Raw genomic sequence first — 18,442 nt, 5'->3', positions numbered from 1 at the left:
TTACAGAGCTCAAATTGGAAATGTTTTTTTTGTTTTTTTACTCCGGTATTATTTTTTTTTTAATAACACAGTTTAAAATACAGGAGATTTACGGGAAATTATGAATACGGGAGGACGGCGGGAAAGAAGGGTAAAATACGGGACTTTCCCGGCCAAAACGGGATACTTGACAGGTATATTATGCGTGTATTGGCACATCCGTGGCACATGCGATCTTCATTGCCACGTCACTGACATTATCGCGACACACACTGACCCTGACATAACACCTGCATGATGCTGAGTTGCGAAACATGTCGCCGTGTGTTTTTTACAGTCTATGATGGTCGCGACACCTACACTGACAGACTCGAGCACCTATACTGACGTGACACAAAATCCTAAATAAATAGCCTAATTTTGTTGTATTTTAGATGTCAATAAAACACATTAAAGTCAGTAATATTTTTTTAAACATGTTATTTGTGTCACGTCTGTATTTGATTGGCATGTACCACTAAATGTTTTGTAATAGCCTACGTCACCCATTCTAGGAAAAACACGAAATAAATCGGGTCACTACGACTACAAATAAGGCATTAACAGTCGCGTCCGTTACTGTAAAACTTTATTTTTGCGTGACATACTGACATTAGCCCTACGACATACTGACATTGCGACATCTGAGATCTAGAACCTCAACAAGCAGGCGAAACATAATTTCACCTCCAAGCCAAATAAACCTAAAAAACTCCATGTCTAATTTCACGAAAACAATCACCAAAAACGAAATTTCCAACTGTTGGCAATCACCCTCCGCTTCGCGTCGGGTGGTTCTTCGCCTCTACGCCATGCATTAAAATCCTTAAATGCATGGCTAGCCGTGGATTATCCCTTACATAATTCATATAATATCAATATAACAAATAGACAGAGTTTGCTCAAACTAATCCCAAACTTACCTGGGTAGCAACTGAAACCAGCTTTGTGCAACAGGCCACTGGATGTTTTGACCGTTTAGGGAACATTCGTGGAATGTTACATTTTCGAATATATTCTTGTTAGCTGGGATATTAAGGTTGTGTGACAGCATTGTTGCATTCACTGTGTACTAGTTTATGTTTGTTAGGGGTGCTGGGATGAAACCGGGACCCAAGAGCAGATTAGCAGTTAGCTTAGTTTATTGACCCAACAGCAAGAAAAGACAAAACACAAAATAACAGGCGCCGAGCTGCCAGGTAAAGGGCTGAGCGGAGGCGAAATCCAAGGGGCAGTCAGGATACAAGCCAGGAGACAGTTCAGCAATGCAACAATCCCTAAGGAAAGTTGGTAAGGAAGATGGGCCAGGCAGGGGTCAAAACCAGAGGGAACCCACAGTCCCATTAGCAGAGCACAGATAACAGAATCCAAAACAGAAGCAGAAAATCATTAACCATGTAACTGATCCAACACAGGTCTGCATACAGGAACTGGGCAAATCAAAGAAGAAAAAACAAGATTAAACAAACAATCAGGGCATGTAAGCTTGGCACAATTAGAACAGGAGTAGTTTGGACAGCTGTGAAACAGACGGTAACCAAGACACACTGACAGAGAAGCATAAAGCTTGGAACATACTCTGCAAGAACAAAGACAGTTGTTCGTTTTCTCGAGGTGGCAAGAACAAGAACAAAGTTCGTTCTGGCCAGTACATTCATACTTCACGAGAAAAGCAGGTGCCGATCATCTGCGTTTCTCCGCATTAACCCCGCCCACTTTAAATGTTTGACCAATCACACAATAGTTCTCCGACACCCGCTAGAAAAAAGTTCTGCTCAGGTGATGTGTCAAGAACAAGCTGCGAGAACTCCCAAACCAGGGCTGTGAGAACAAAATGACGTTGTTCTCGCAGCCCTGGGAGCGAGAACTTTTATCTCTGTTCTTGCGGAGTATGTTGCAGCCTTTAGTAGTGGAGGAATCAATGCAAAAACGAGAGACAGGTGTGTGTGGGGAGAGCTGGAGCACTAATTAGAATGAGGTGCAGCTGCAATGGCCGAGTGAGTGGAACTGACAACCACACACACACACACACACACACACACAGACACACACACAAAAGCCTTATGATCAAACCAGAGTCCTGACAATGTATATTATAGCTAATTTCATACACAATGGGGCTTTACATAGAAAAGGAATTAAAATAATGAAAATAATCACAAAAAAATTAAGAGATCATGCATTCAATTTACATTTTTATTCTCATTTGTTTGTATATCGTCTCAAAGCAGCTTCACAGAAAATGCGTGCATCTACATTACAATTTACAGTGATCAGTTATCAGAGGAGAGCTGAGGTCTAAGGGAAGTTTCAACTGTGTAATTATAAATGCAACTACAGAAATGAATTACAGTTGTGATTACATGCAGCTAATTTTAAAAATGTAAGTACAATGTAAAAACATGTGCACAATAAGTGCATTGTATTAAATGATTATTGAAACTAGTTAAGGAGTCCATAAACAATGAGCTCACTACAGTAAATACATGTTCATATGAATATGAAATAGAAATAACAATAAACTAGTATTGTGCAGTAAAGCATAAAGATTTGTATGTGGTTTAAACTAATCTTTTATTAGCACAAGTCGTTGTATAATTAAAAAAAAAACAATGATCTGCTTTATTATCCGTATGGGATGTGTGTCATAATATCTTTCTCTTGATTGTGTGTTTCAGACGCTGCTCTGAAGAAGACCCAACTAACGGAGGTGAAGAATCTTCCTCATCCTCATGTCATAAAACTCAGATTTCACTGCATGCGGTGAATCTTGAGAAGAGTTAAGAGCTCAAGTGTTTCAGTTTAGAGGAACATGTTGTTGATCTGAGGTTTGAGAAGCGAATGGGATTTAATGTTATCGCTGTAAAATGCCATCGCATCTCATCGGGGTCTCTCTCCTCAGATGCCGTCTTCCTCGTGTCACCTCAGCTCTGGCCTCGAGAAGAAGATCGGCCACAGGCGAGTCGATGCGTCCGGAGAGACCACGTACAAGAAGGTGTGTGTGTGTGTGTGTCGTTCTTCACAGGGTCAGTCATCATAGAGTGGGGTCCAAAAGCATCTGCTCTGGAAATCTGTTTTTTCCCTCATCTAGCCGTTTATCTGTCAGTGTCCCAGTGCCTTTTTCTTTATCACAGATTTTAGTAATCATTATTAATCTAAGCTTAAGCACTCAGAATTCATCCTGAAATTGGACGTTGCGTTATATGGAAATGGCACTTTTTAACGCCTCAGTTTTTGGGATATCAACATCAAATTTGCAACACAACTCGATTAGATTTATGGCTTTGGTTTTTCTAACCATTTTAGAGTCCAAATGATTTTAAGTGTATTTTGTGTAAACTATTTTTTTTTTGTTATTATGTAAACTTCACTTCTGCAATAATCTGCTTCTTTATTACTGGTATAAAACTTCTTTAAATCTGTATTTCAACTAGCTTTATGAATTAAAGCAATTTTAAGTTCAGATGTGAGGTTAAACCTGTAAATCATCTGACTGAAAAATGACTTTGCATATATACATATATAAATAATTTATTAAGACATTGGAATTGCTTGAATTTAAATAAACACTTATTTTAAACAATATTTTCACATTATTAAAACACAAAGGGAACCTAACATTTTAGTTATTGATGCTAATGGTTTAAAAATGCCTAAATATTAGCCAATATATTGTTTTATAATGAAGTGGAAAGTGTTTTAAAACTTCTTTGATTGTTTTTTTCCTATAGATTTTTCTATAAAGAAAAATCTGTTAATATTAGTTAACACGAAATAACATGAACAATTCTTTAGTTCATCTTAATTTCAACATTTACTAATACCATTATTAAAATCTAAAGTTGTATCTGTTAACAATAATCAGTTATATTTTATTTAATTAATATATTTAATTAATTTGTAAACAAATTATTTGTTCATTGTTACCTTATTATATATTGTTACCAAATATATTGTTATATATTTAATGTACAAATTTATGAACATTTTATTTTATATATTTATATATGTTTTATTATATTAAACTTAGTTAAATATTTATATACTTTATTTACTTTTTTTATTAGTGCTGTCAAATCAATCAATCACATCTAACATAAAAGTTTGTTTATACATATGTATGTGTGTGTGTGTATATATATATATACACACATACACACACACACATTATATAAACACAAACTTTTGTTAGATGCAATTAATCACAATGAATTAATTTGCCAGCAATTTTTTTTATAATAATCATCTTGTATTTATATTTGTAGTTTAGTGTTTGATCCTTTGCACCCATCCTGCTGTTCTCCAGTGATTTCGTGTCATGTTTAACTGGTTCTCCATCTCGTGTGTCTCCAGACGACCTCGTCTGCCCTGAAAGGAGCCATTCAGCTGGGGATCGGCTACACCGTGGGTAACCTGAGCTCCAAACCCGAGCGGGACGTCCTCATGCAAGACTTCTACGTGGTGGAGAGCATTTTCTTCCCCAGGTGTGTATCTGTGTGTGTGTAAGCACGTTCAGAGCTTCAAAACCATCGGTTCATATCGTCTCACTGACTGTCATTGAGAATGAAATCAGTGTAAGGCCCCGATCACACAGAACACGTTTTTGCAGCGAGTGGCGCCTTTTTGAATGGATTTCGGTTGGCAGAGAGCGTTATGCGCGCTGATTTTGGTCTCCGGGCGCCTCGTCAACAAAAAAAGTCAACTCTGAGCCGAAAAGCGCCCGACGTCATCGCGTTTATCTTCTGTTGTCCAATCGAATGAATGGAGAGGCGGGCCTTCCGTTGTGGTAACCGTTATATTGATTTGACTGACAGGACAGCTGATTCGGGAGTTTGCTAGCAACATTTAAAAAAAAACTGCAGCGCACTGCTCTTTTCTGAATGAAAAAACGGCAACCAAAAAAGGCAGTGCAGTGTGCCTCGCGTTTTCTACCTGAAAAACGCGTTTGGTGTGCTCGGGTGGATCGCCTACAGTGGTTCAGGCTGCAGGGTCGCCGAACGACTAAACAAATGTTATCAGCAAGATGGTAGAAAACTGTACACTTCTCGTCTTTACCACCCACTGCAGCTTATACCAACGACGGAAATAACCGCAGTTACAACCAGCAAAATATGTGGGAGAGCTTTGCTTTAATGTGACCATATTGTATTGCAATAGGTAGCACTTCAAAGTCAATACCAAATCAAAACTAGTTAGCAAATCATTTATAATTGAAAGAATTTAATGACAAAATCTGCTTATGGTTACACTTAAAATAGTTACAAAATAGATGAATGAGATGATCAAAACTTTTAGTACCCAGCATGTATAGAATGTTACCAGAGAGAGAGAGATACAGAGAGAGAGAGATACAGATACAGAGGCGTGACTTCTGTGTACCGTTACACCTATGGATGTCCAGATCCGATTGTGAGGTTTCAGACTCGATCGGAATCGGACGTTTCCTCCTGATCAGGACTCAGATATATATGTATTTATGAAGAGTTCAGATGCAAAAGCCTCCGAAAGCCATTTCAGTCAAAAATGAGATGACGATTCTGAGTGACAAAAAGACAAAGAGAAGAAGAGAGCAAAGAGAAGGCCCCCAAGATCAGAGAGAGCCAGAGAATAAGAGAGACAGAGCAACAGTTAGAATCCTCTTTTATCTATTCCTTGACCATGTGACCGAAACCCTAATGTGAGACATTCAAACTGACCAATCAGATCAAACTTTCCCCTCTGTGCTACAGGTGTGGCACACATTTGGCCTTCAGGCCTTCAGCATCTCTTTGTCTTTAGGAATTCCTACAGGACCTTCTGATAAGAGAGAGGGGGTTGAAAACAATACAGCAAATGTCTTTGCTCAACTCAAAAATAAAATATCTTTGATTAGTTTCAATTCTTTCATCAGTCAAGCATCACTAGTATAATAATGTTGAGATTTGTCTAAATGTAAAGTTGAATACAAATAAAATGTATTATTATTATTATTATTATTACATGTGAACCTACCTCATATTGAGCATCAGTCAAATGATCCAGATGTCATGTGACGTGTGTCTCTGTTGGTCTCACAGTGAAGGCAGTAATCTGACTCCGGCGCATCATTATCCAGACTTCAGGTTTAAGACTTACGCTCCTGTGGCGTTCCGCTACTTCCGAGAGCTCTTCGGGATCCGGCCGGACGACTATCTGGTGAGACTTTAGCACAACATTGGAAATTGGTTATTTCTCAGGATTCTTTGATGAATAGAAAGTTTCTTAAGAACAGCATTTATTCGAAATAGAATCTTTTATAACATTATAAACGTCTACACTGTCACTTTAATGCATGACGGATGAATAAGTAATCATTTATTTAAAATGACCCCAAACTTTTGAACACTAGTGTATATTTGAATAAAATATAATTATAATGAATCTTTAAATTGGCTACTATATTGCTTTGCATCAAATGTTCATATTGGAGCTGAATGGTTTGGATCTTGACTCTTTACTGAAGAGCGGATGAGGGTGAAGAGGGCGGCGCTGAGGGTCATGGGGAGGTTAATGCGCAATTATGATCTCACAGCGTATGGAGATTAAATGAAACTTAAACATATTAGGTGTGTGAAAGCGCATGGCCACTTTATAACACACACACACACAGTAACACTCACATACACACTCACTCTCACACACACACACACACACACACACACACACACACACACACACACACACACACACACACACACATACATACATACAAACACACTCACACTCACACACAGTTACACGCACACAAACTCTCACACACTATCTCACGCACCCACACACTACCTGAGACAGATGGTGATTAGCAAACTAATACTTTCCATTTTAAGCACTACAGATATCCACTGATGAGTGTGTGTGAGTGTGTGTTTTTTTGTATATAATGTTTATGAGGACACAAATGTGTATAATGAATGACATTGGGTATGTAAACATCGACAAACTTCATGTGTCCTTATAACCTAAACGGCTTAAAAACATAAATATTTGTCTGTGATGGGTTTAGGGGTCGGGGAAATAACATAATTTATATTTCATAATTTATATTTCTCAACGTGTATGACCTGCTGTCCTCTGCGGAACACGAGACGATGCTCTTGTTCATGCATGAAAAATGGATTGTGATTTATGTTAATATCAAGCTCCAGAAAACATAGAAGTAACATAAAAACATGACTCCAGGCCTGTATTAGGTTAAGTTCTGTATGAGATTAATTTGAATAAATGCAGACCCTCTGACGTCCCGTCGTGTATCTCTGTTTGCTGCAGTATTCTCTCTGTAATGAACCCTTGATCGAGCTCTCAAACCCCGGTGCCAGCGGCTCCATTTTCTACGTCACTCGAGACGATGAATTCATCCTGAAAACCGTCATGCACAAAGAGGCTGAATTCCTGCAGAAGCTGCTCCCAGGATACTATATGGTGAGTCGCCATCTGACGCTTTAGCACTGTTTCACACTATTCATCCTAAATAGTGTGCATGAATACAAAATAAAAGAGCATGACAACGTTCCCAGATTTATGCATCTTAGAGAAGCATTTTAGGCTAAGATTGTGCACAGACCTGTACATGCAAACACAAACAGTATGTAGGAGTGTGTGGACAGGAGGCCGTTTCTATGGCATGGTTATGTGTCCAAAACATTTGGAAAGAATTCACTTCGGTCAGATTAACTTGTGCAATTTTCAAAAGATTAATTTTCAGTACAATGTGACAAATGAAGACGGCACAAATCTGAATTAAGGGAGACATTAGCTAATTTTGAACAAGTTTTGTATTTTTATATCAGTATATGTAAATTAACAATATGTACTTTTTTTTGTTTATTTGTCAGCAAATGTCCGCTAGATGACTCAAAATGCATAATTTTTCGTTATGTGATGGTCAAAAAATATATTAACAAATAAAAATACCAACATATTGTATATAAAAGTAAGGAAAAACATTTTTATTTTATTATAATATAACATGAATTGTGTTTATTGTTATATTCAACTCAGTTGTTATTCAGAGTTATTCTGGAAATATTTCAAGGAATTTAGATCGTTTTTAGGCACTCTTCTTTTTCATTTGTTTTAAGGATTTAAATAACATTTTCAAGCATTTTTAAATGCCACAAATTTGTGCTTAATTTCTGCACAAAATTAGCCCAAAATGTGAAATAATAAGCATAATTAGGGATAGTAAACTTCCACCTCCAAAAGCACAAACTATAATGACATTTGGAAAAAAAAAGTTGTATTTTTGTCTTTTTTTGATCAGTATTTATTTTGTTTTATTTTTGTGATGGGTTTTTTAAAGCCTTAATTTAGTTAAAACACTGTTTGGTCAGTTTGCAGTGGTTACCGTTTACTTTTATGGTCAGTTTGACTTCATCAAAAATCATCATAATAATATTAATATTAATAATTAAGGATATGGAACCCACAACATATTCGCTTAATAGATTTTAAGTAAGATTTTTTGACCAATGAAATAGGAAATGTCCCCAGAAATCTGATCATCTTAATATGCTGAATTATGTTCAAAATTAATATATACAAGCTTTTTGCACACAAAAAAAACGCCCACACAGCCTATTTTATCTCTTTTTTATTCCAGTCATGGAACAGCTCTTTGCATTTCTACTATATACCCAGGGAACGTTCTGACAATTTTCTCTCAATGTTATGAACAAACGTTCTTCCAATAACATTAATATAACGTTCGTCCGTTTTTTTTAAAGTTTTTTTTTCAGAGAACATTCAAAAGTAACATCATAATGTGGTACAAAATAAAAAAAAATTATATTCCCATTTTTAAAACTTAAAAAAAAAAACTGGACCTTTTGACCGTTCAGAGAACATTCAGAACTTTAGCAAAACTTTTATTTTACTCTTTATTTTAAGATGCCGTAGTAACATTGTACTTGCTTAAAATAAGTACTGAGCAATATTAATGAACTATTGAACTGATGTTCTTACCATACCATTACTGTTAGGGTTAGCTATGCAGAATTTACTGTTGTTTTTACTATGGTAAAAGTACATGTGGTGATGTCTCAAGCCTTAAAAGAAAGTGTTACCAAAAGTCCTTTTTTTAAAACATATTTTTGTCAGCATAACCTTTAGCAAAAGCCCAACTTGCCAGCAGTGAATTCCTCCATGACCTGTGTTTTCTTTCCCTCAGAACCTGAACCAGAATCCTCGCACCCTGCTGCCCAAGTTCTTCGGTTTGTACTGCGTCCAGTCCGGCGGGAAGAACATCCGTATCGTGGTGATGAATAACGTCCTGCCCCGCGCCATCCGCATGCACCTCAAGTTCGACCTGAAAGGCTCCACGTGCAAGCGCAGAGCGTCCAAGAAAGAGCGCGAGAAGTCCCGGCCCACTTTTAAAGACCTGGACTTCATGCAGGACGTTCAAGACGGACTCCTGCTGGACGTGGACACGTACAACGCCCTGGTCAAGACGCTCCAGAGAGACTGTCTGGTGAGTGTCAAGTTCTACTTCTTTCCACTCCCTTTTGAGCAAGTATATGTGTATATATTTATATGTTATGCATAATTATTATGTGTAATGTGTGATGATATATATGTATATATGGGAGATAAGCAGCCCCACTTTATATTAGGTGGCCTTAAGTTCTATGTACTTACATCAAAAAATAAGTACAATCTACTTACTGTGTTCAAATTGTATTGCAAAACACTTTTGCTGATATTGAGATGGGATACGGGTAGAGTTAGGGACAGGTGTGGTGGTGTGGGTCAGTTTAAGGGTAGGGTTAAGTGTAAGGGAAGTGTCAAAAGTGTAACTACAGAAATTAATTACAGATGTAATTACATGCAGGTATTTTTTTTAAATGTAAGTACAATGTAAAAACATGTTTGTACACAATAAGTGCATTGTATCAAATGATTATTTACAATGTTAGTACATAGTAGTTAAGGCCACCTAATATAAAGTTGGTCCAGATAAGCTATTATATTTTCCTATGTATATTGCATTGTATGCATATATATATATATATATATATATATATATATATAATTTTTTTTTTTTTTTTTTTCATTTATTATTGTTTGTCTATTTATTTTTTTGTTGCTCGAAATAAACTTCAATCAATCAATCAGTGTGTCTGCGTGGATGTGCTCGCTCAAGGACAGATTTATTATAAAGCTATGATATCTCTGTGCAGGTGTTGGAGAGTTTTAAGATCATGGACTACAGTCTGTTGTTGGGGGTTCATAACCTGGACCAGGCGGAGCGCGAGCAGCAGATGGAGGGGTCGCAGGGCAGCAGCGACGAGAAGAGGCCGACGGCGCAGCGAGCGCTTTACTCCACCGCCATGGAGTCCATTCAGGGAGGAGCCGCGTGCGGAGACTCCATAGACACTGAAGACACGTACGTGTGATGCTTTGGGTTCTGTCTGAGGAAAGATTAGGGACGTCCCGATCAGGGTTTTTTTGCCCTCGAGTCATTCGATTTTGAGTATCTACTGATACCGAGTCCCGATCCGATACTTCTATAATACATAAAAGAATAAAGAAAAGCGAAAAAACTGATCTAGGGTGTTCCTTATTTTGTATTTAATTCACCTTATTTTAACATTCAACATCTCTGTTAACAGAGCATTTATATAAGCATAAGAAATCCAGTGTTCTCTACAAAGGCCGTGTTTTACTTTTGGAGTAAGAAAACAGATTCTTCTGCTATCCTTTAGGTCTGTTATAATGAGTATATTGCAACTCTATCTGGTAGAGGAGTCTGTCTGTTATGTCAAAAACAAAGTTGTTTAATCAACTAATAATCTGTTCAAAAATTGTAGGTCAGCCCCTTGAGAAGCTTATTATAACAACTTCCTAAGACTGGCTACTAGTATGGTTTCTGACCCTAATCATGTCCTACACAATGAGTTTGAATTACTACAATCAAATCGGAGAACAGAGTCCCAAAACTAAACAAAGTGAGGCTGAAACACTCTTTTGTGTATCAGGCTATCTTAGAGTTGAATAAATCACTTAAGGAGACATTCACAGTTTTGAGAAGGTGGATTAAGTGTATGTCGATGGTTAATGTTTGTGGGCTGTTGTAAAATTGATACTGTTGTGCAAGAAATTTTTTTAGACTTATCTGACAATAAAGTATGATATCAAGGCGAATGGCAGGTCACTCATTGCGATCATTTGTGCTCGTGATCTTGGCTGTGATGTCACGGGGCATTTTTCTCTCCTCTTCAACCTTTCCTACCTCTCCTGTTGTCGGGTAAACTCGCTGTATTGTGTCGGGTGTTTGTTTTTGAGGTGCCGTATCAGGTTCGTTGTGTTAAATGTAGCCTTTTCCTTTCCACCTCTTGCAATCCTTTACATATCTCACAGTTTGCTATGCAATGTTGTCGTCATCAACTTTATAATATCTCATGACCGCAGACATACTCACGCTTTCAGCTTCAAGCTGCTTCCGTGTTCTGCTTGCCAGCATTTAACCAATAGCGTCTCTGCAACAAAAGCCCCGTTTCCACCAAAATTACCCGGAACAATTTGTACCAGGAACTTTTTTACAGGAACTTTTCTCCCCCCCAGACCTGCAGCTGTCTGCGTTTCCACCGCGATAAAGTTCCGAGAAGATTAGGCAGATTAGTCCGGTGATGTAGGACTGCGCGCGACTGCTCCTCCAAGCCAGTGACGAACAATAGGGCTGTCACTTTTTTATTCGATATTCGAATATGCATTCGAAGATGACGTGAAATATCCGTAATCGAACTATAAATAAACGATCCGGTTTTTAAAGTGCCATGTAGCGCAATTTTTGCGTTTTGCGTCGGTGCGTTTACATGGAGCACTGTAATCAGTTTAAAAGTCCAATCTGAAGAAAAATGCTCCATATAAACACCTTGATCGTAATAAAAATGCCCAAACTGAATGAAATTGTAATCGATTTGAAAATGGGTGGATAAACCTTTTCATGAATCGATCAAACGAAACATTTCACCATGTAAACGACCTGACCGGATTACTTTGAGTGTGCGTCCTGAACCAATCAGCATGTTCAGCGCCCAAGTCCCGCCCTCGAAAGTTCCTGAACTTTGAAAAAGTACGACCTCGCGAGCAGGGCCGTTTGGAGGGGGAAATATTTACCCGGAACTTCATTTAGACCCTGGTTCCTGCGGTCGAAACACACCGAGCACCACCCAAAGTTCCTGGGTAAAGTTCCTGTGGTGGAAACGGGGCTAAAGTGATGTCGGGCCGTTTCTGAGTCAAAAGGGTCTAACTCTGTGCCACTGCATAACTAGAGATGTGTTTAAAAATAATGAGAATAAATGAAGACTTCAGATGCAAAACCCTCTAAAACCGTATGATGTTTTTCTTTAAAATAATCATTTTTGTCAGGCTCTTATGTATAGGTTTCTACCTAAGTACCGGTACTTCTGAATAGGCTGAGGCTGGGATTTAGCGGTTTGAAGTAAAAATGTGTTATGAATATAGAGAGCAGAGAGCATTCACTCAGAATCGTTATCTATCCATAGGTGTAACGGTACACAGAAGTCACGCCTCTGTATCTCTCTCTCTCTCTCTCTCTCTCTCTCTCTCTCTCTCTCTCTCTCTCTCTCTCTCTCTCTCTCTCTCTCTCTCTCTCTCTCTCTCTCTCTCTCTCTCTCTCTCTCTCTCTCTCTCTCTCTCTCTCTCTCTCTCTCTCTCTCTCTCTCTCTCTCTCTCTCTGTAGGATGGGTGGGATCCCTGCAGTCAGTGGTAAAGGAGAGAGACTCCTGCTCTTCGTAGGCATCATAGACATCCTGCAGTCCTACAGGTGACACACTTACACACTATAATCTACAATGCATCTGTTCATATAGCATATTTCAAATCTGCTCTTTTCTCTAAAGCAGTGGATCTAAGATTTAAACAATTTGTGTACTATATGTCCTAAATAGTCAGTATGCAGGATTGCAATATAAAAGAGTACTGATGATATAATATTTCTGGTGGATTTTCAACGTTTTATTAAAAATGTACCGAATGTGATGTGAAGCTGTTTAAGGTAATGAACTTGTGCATGCAAACACAAACGGTATGCAGGAGTCAGATTTTATGGGATGGTTATATGTTATATAAAATAGTATATTCACATCTGCCAGATTCACAAGTGCAGTTTTCAAATGCCACGTTCGGTTCTCTAAATCAGTCTGAACACTAAATCCTGCTTTACATGATCCATGACACACACCTCCCGATAAAAATACTTCATTTTAATGCCCACGTTTTATAGAATAAAGCAAAGCTCTCAAGATATGATAAGCTTATATTTAAGTGATTTTCATACAAACATCAAACCTGCTTAAGATTTAATTGATACGCATTTTTAATAGATATTTTAAACGTTATATTATATCATATTTCAGAGCTAGATGTAAGTTTCAGATTGAATTGTTTTATAAATATTGATTTATAAAAATTATTATTTAAAAACATTATTCAACAATAAATTATTAGTTTATTTGCAAAATTGTGGGACTTTTTGTTTTAAGCTAAATAGACCTTTGTCAACGGTGTGTTTTATGGTGCAGGTGCACTGTAGTTGATGTTAAAAATATAAATGGATTTTTAAAAAAAAGCCTTTTAAGACTTAAATAATTAATTATTGGGCATTTTTACATTTTGATATGTATTTTTATGTATTTATTTTTTGGCAAAATTGGCAGTATTTAGAATTTTGTGTTTCATAAAATATGTTTCTTGTGGCTTTTTGTTGATATAAAAAAGTATTATGATATATATATATATATATATATATATATATATATATACATTTATTTCATGCTTTTTAAATGGCATATATGGTTTATGTGCCCTGTTGGTTTGGGGTATCGTTCTGCTCATCTGCCTCCATTAGTGTGTGTTTGAGCTCTTATTGCTGAGTCATGTGAATGGATCTCATGTAGACCAGCTGGGATGAAACGCTCAGCTTTAATAATCTTCACTAGCATTGGGGTTGTTTTATGGGCTCTTATGTAAGATTTCTGGAAAACTGAAAAATTAAGTCGCAAAAACATAAATCCAAAGCTCTCCCATCAGTCTGTGTTTCTGTGAATCTGTAAGCTGATGTGTGAGTGTGTGTGTGTCTCGTTCCTGCAGACTCATTAAGAAGCTGGAACACACGTGGAAGGCTCTGGTACATGATGGGGTGAGAAACCTGTTCTGCTTTTTTTCCATCTTCATCTTCCGTTAGTGTGTGATTTTGCTGTTTGAGTTCTTCTCTATATCAGTGTCAGTGTTTCTGAACTCCTGAAACGCCTCCATTGTAGTCTTGAGTTTTCTTCAGGGAAAAAACATGTCAAAATATTCCTCATTTAAATCATTAATGCGCATAATAAAGGGGGCGGGGCCTGGTTCAGTTAGTTAGTAATGTGTTGAAAGGGCGGTTATGGAAAGGGGCGGGACATTTCCCAAACATGCTAGAAGCGCTTGACCAATCACAACTGGGAAGTCTGGGAAGAGCAGTAACTATGGAGAATATGAGGAAATAATTAACATTCAAGCAGGGAAAAAAACTAAATCAATACTTTGTAAAGAGCATTATGGCCTCTTTAATTTGTGGAAGTCAATATTGAATGTGGTAATCTCACCCTGTGGCCTCCTTTATTAATGCATGAGGTGTGTGTGTGTGTGTGTGTGTGTGTGTGTGTGTGTGTGTGTGTGTGTGTGTGTGTGTGTGAGCTGCTTGTTTATGTGGTTTATGAGGACACAAATTTGTATAACTACATGGGTATTACACTGGTATTACACTATAAATGTGGTTTATGAGGATGTCCTCATAATTCAAATGGCCTTAAAAACATACTAAATGATGTGTTTTTGAGAAAGTAAAAATGCAGAATGTTTCCTGTGATGGGTAGGTTTAGGGGCAGTGTGTGTGTGTGTGTGTGTGTGTGTGTGATGGGTAGGTTTAGGGGCAGGGGCAGTGTAAGGGGATAGAAAATACGGTTTGTACAGTATAAAAACCATTACGCCTATGGAGAGTCCCTGTAAACCACATAGACCAACATGTGTGTGTGTGTGTGTGTGTGTGTGTGTGTGTGTGTGTGTGTGTGTGTGTGTGTGTGTGTGTGTGTGTGTGTGTGTGTGTGTGTGTGTGTGTGTGTGTGTGTGTGTGTGTGTAGCTGTACTGGAGATTTACTGAGACAGTGGATAGACTTTGATAAGGATCACTTGTGTTTGGTTTCGCTTTAGATCTGCGTCTCTTTCCATTCGCTTTCCAACTTTTGTTTCTCTTTGTTCATTTTACTTCAAAGCTGGAAAGTCTGACCTTTTCTCTCCATATACTCCCACATGTTACCAGCAAATACCGTTTACTGTAAATATGGCAAATACTGTCTTCCTCCAAGAGGCCTCAGAATATCAGGATCTATTTTTGACTTATTCATTTCTAAACTTTATATACATTTTTTATTAATATTAGATTCTCATTATTGCAATATAGTATTTTTATTATAAAACTAAAAAATTAAATATTAATATAAGGATTTTTTTTATTTTATTCAGAATAAATTAAATGCAGTACAACAAATACTTAAAGTCAAATTGATTTTAACGCTACAATGGACAAAGTGCTTTACACAATATAAAAACAATAAATACATATGTATAATAAATATAAAGTTTATGTATGAGTTTTTTGTTTGGTTCTTTTGCAATAAGCAAAATAAAATAAAATAGGCTTAATTGTCATGTAAATAATATCATAAGTCAAAAAATCTAAACAAAGAATCTGACTTCTAAAATTAGACTTTTTAGAATGAATGAATGAATGAATGAATATAATAATATACTATACCCGTCGTACATGCATTATACAAGCAATAATATAATATAGCAATAGCAATATGAAATATAATGATTACAAAAGGCTGTGATTGGTCCATCCTTGCCAAGTGTCTGTGCCTCTTCGACTGCGTTCTGAAGGATAATTGTGTTGGAGGAAAGTGTTGGAGGAAATAAAACTAGTCAAAAGTGAGATCTGTTATTGGCTGATCAATGCGTGTCAATGGCCACTGGGCTCACATCTCTCCTCCGGGTCTCTTCTGTCTCACAGGACACTGTTTCCGTCCACCGGCCCAACTTCTACGCTGACCGTTTCTTCAGGTTCATGAGCAGCACTGTGTTCAAGAAGAGCACTTGTGAGTACTGACTGACTGCATTAATGTAAACTTCACTACGGTCAATTCATTTAAATAGAGAGCCTTTTAATATGTCATGTGATGTAACAGAAGAGCTGACTGTGTGTCTGTGGTTTCTCCAGCGCTGAAGGCTTCTCCTGCTAAGAAGGGCCGTGTGGTGCTGAGCGTGGCCAAATTCAGCGGCCCCGGAGCGGCCTGGTCGGCCAGCCAGCTGCCCTCAGAGAGAGACGCCAACATCTACGATCTGAGAGGAGCGCGCAGCTTCCCCGTGCTGGAGAACGACGGTAGCTTTCTTACTTTCGCTCTTTCTTTACTTATGTGTGCAGTTTTGGTCACACTTTAGATTAAAGGGTTAGTTCACCCAAATTAAAATTTCTTTCATTAATGACTCACCCCAATGTTGTTTCACACCCGTTAAGACCTCCGTTCATCTTCACACACAGTTTAAGATATTTTAGATTTAGTCAGAGAGCTTTCTATCCTTTGAATGTAAGTGTATGCACACTTTGCTGTCCATGTCCAGAAAGGGAATAAAAACATCATCACAGTAGTCCATATGAGACATCAGTGGGTTAATTAGAGTCTCTTGAAGCATCAGAAATACATTTGGGTCCAAAAATAACAAAAACTACGACTTTATTCAGCATTGTCTTCTCTTCTGGTTTTGTTTTGGATCCTCAAATGAAGATTCAAACGGTTATGAATCAGCGAATCGATTCATGATTCGGATCGCCAATGTCACGTGATTTCAGCAGTTTGACACACGATCCAAATCATGAATCAATCCGCTGATTCATAACCGTTTGAATCTTCATTTGAGGATCCAAAACAAACCCGGAAGAGAAGACAATGCTGAATAAAGTCGTAGTTTTTGTTATTTTTGGACCCAAATGTATTTTGGATGCTTCAAGAGACTCTTATTAACCCACTGATGTCTCATATGGACTACTGTGATGATGTTTTTATTCCCTTTCTGGACATGGACAGTATAGTGTGCATACACTTACATTCAAAGGACAGAAAGCCCTCGGACAAAATATAAAATATCTAAAACTGTGTGTGAAGATGAACGGAGGTCTTACGGGTGTGAAACAACATTAGGGTGAGGAGTTAATGAAAGAAATTTCTTTTTTGGGTGAACTAACCCTTTAAGGTCAAATTCTCACTATTAACAACTCTTGCCTCAATAAACTCATAATTACTGCTTATTAATAGTTAGTAAGGTAGTTGTTAAGTTTAGGTATTGGGTAGATTAAGGCATGTAGAATATTATCATACAGAATAAATCATTAATATGTGCTTTATAAGTACTAATAAACAGACAATATATAATATGCATGATAATAAGACACTAGTTAATAGTGAGAATTGACACTAAAATAGAGTGTTACCGTGGTTTTTATCATCTGAAACGTGCTTGTGACTTAAATTGCAAAGCTGCTTATATAATGCATTTACCATTAGGCATGCAAAACATTTGCTTACTTAAATGAAGACGTTTAGGCTTGGCGTCTATAATAAATATAGAAAATGAATTTATGATGAATGCTAGTATAATTTGTTGGTTTTATATTTTTCATTCTTGTTATGTTCTGAATACCGCATTTAAACGATTTGTTATAGAGTGAGATGAACTAAAATGCATGTTTCTAATGTTAGTAAATGTTTAATACATTTATACGTATACGCTGATGTGCCTTATCTTATTCTTGTAAAAATGCAATTTTGACAGGGTGAAACTTACAGTCAGGTGCAACTTATTTTCAGGAAAATATGGGCATTAGTTGCTTTAAAAATGCAAAATAATCAAATGTATTGTATGGCATGATAACTAGACCCACTTTTTAAATTAAACATGCAACTAAATAATGAGGTCATGTGGCCACAATGTAGCATTCCTTTAAAAATATTATTTATTTTACATAATTTCAAATGCAAAAAAAAAAAAAAAAAATCTTAAAGGAATGAATTTTTCTTCTAGTAACATTAATATAATGTTAGTTCCAAGTTATTTTGTCTTTAATAATGTTCTCAAAATGTTAGTACAAAACAACTTTTTACATTTTTAAATGTAATAAAATTAAATGTAACTAATCGTTTCAGAATGTTCAGAAAACGTTCAAAAGTAACATTCGCATAATGTTTGCAGAGTGATCAAATCAAACGCTCTCTAAACATTAAAAGTTTTTTAAATATTTGTAAAAAACGGACATTTTAAACGTTCAGTAACTTAATGGAAACCTCAGCAAAACTTT

At 37.0% G+C, this 18,442-nt stretch overlaps 1 protein-coding gene across 3 annotated transcripts in view; it reads left to right on the top strand.

The window, feature by feature from the left end:
* Nucleotides 1-18,442, top strand: part of pip5k1cb (phosphatidylinositol-4-phosphate 5-kinase, type I, gamma b) — a 57,641-nt gene that overhangs the window by 25,783 nt on the left and 13,416 nt on the right. For all 3 annotated transcript variants that reach the window (XM_067452856.1, XM_067452857.1, XM_067452858.1), the window contains exons 2-12: nt 2,697-2,728; nt 2,921-3,013; nt 4,372-4,502; nt 6,075-6,192; nt 7,303-7,455; nt 9,203-9,502; nt 10,212-10,417; nt 12,737-12,820; nt 14,146-14,194; nt 16,103-16,187; nt 16,310-16,471. In XM_067452856.1, the coding sequence (XP_067308957.1) occupies nt 2,697-2,728; nt 2,921-3,013; nt 4,372-4,502; nt 6,075-6,192; nt 7,303-7,455; nt 9,203-9,502; nt 10,212-10,417; nt 12,737-12,820; nt 14,146-14,194; nt 16,103-16,187; nt 16,310-16,471 (1,413 nt within the window). The remainder of the gene's footprint in view (nt 1-2,696; nt 2,729-2,920; nt 3,014-4,371; nt 4,503-6,074; nt 6,193-7,302; nt 7,456-9,202; nt 9,503-10,211; nt 10,418-12,736; nt 12,821-14,145; nt 14,195-16,102; nt 16,188-16,309; nt 16,472-18,442) is intronic.

Source organism: Pseudorasbora parva, chromosome 9 (assembly GCF_024679245.1).
Source record: "Pseudorasbora parva isolate DD20220531a chromosome 9, ASM2467924v1, whole genome shotgun sequence".
Classification (NCBI taxonomy): domain Eukaryota; kingdom Metazoa; phylum Chordata; class Actinopteri; order Cypriniformes; family Gobionidae; genus Pseudorasbora; species Pseudorasbora parva.
This window is presented reverse-complemented; position numbering and strand designations above follow the sequence as displayed.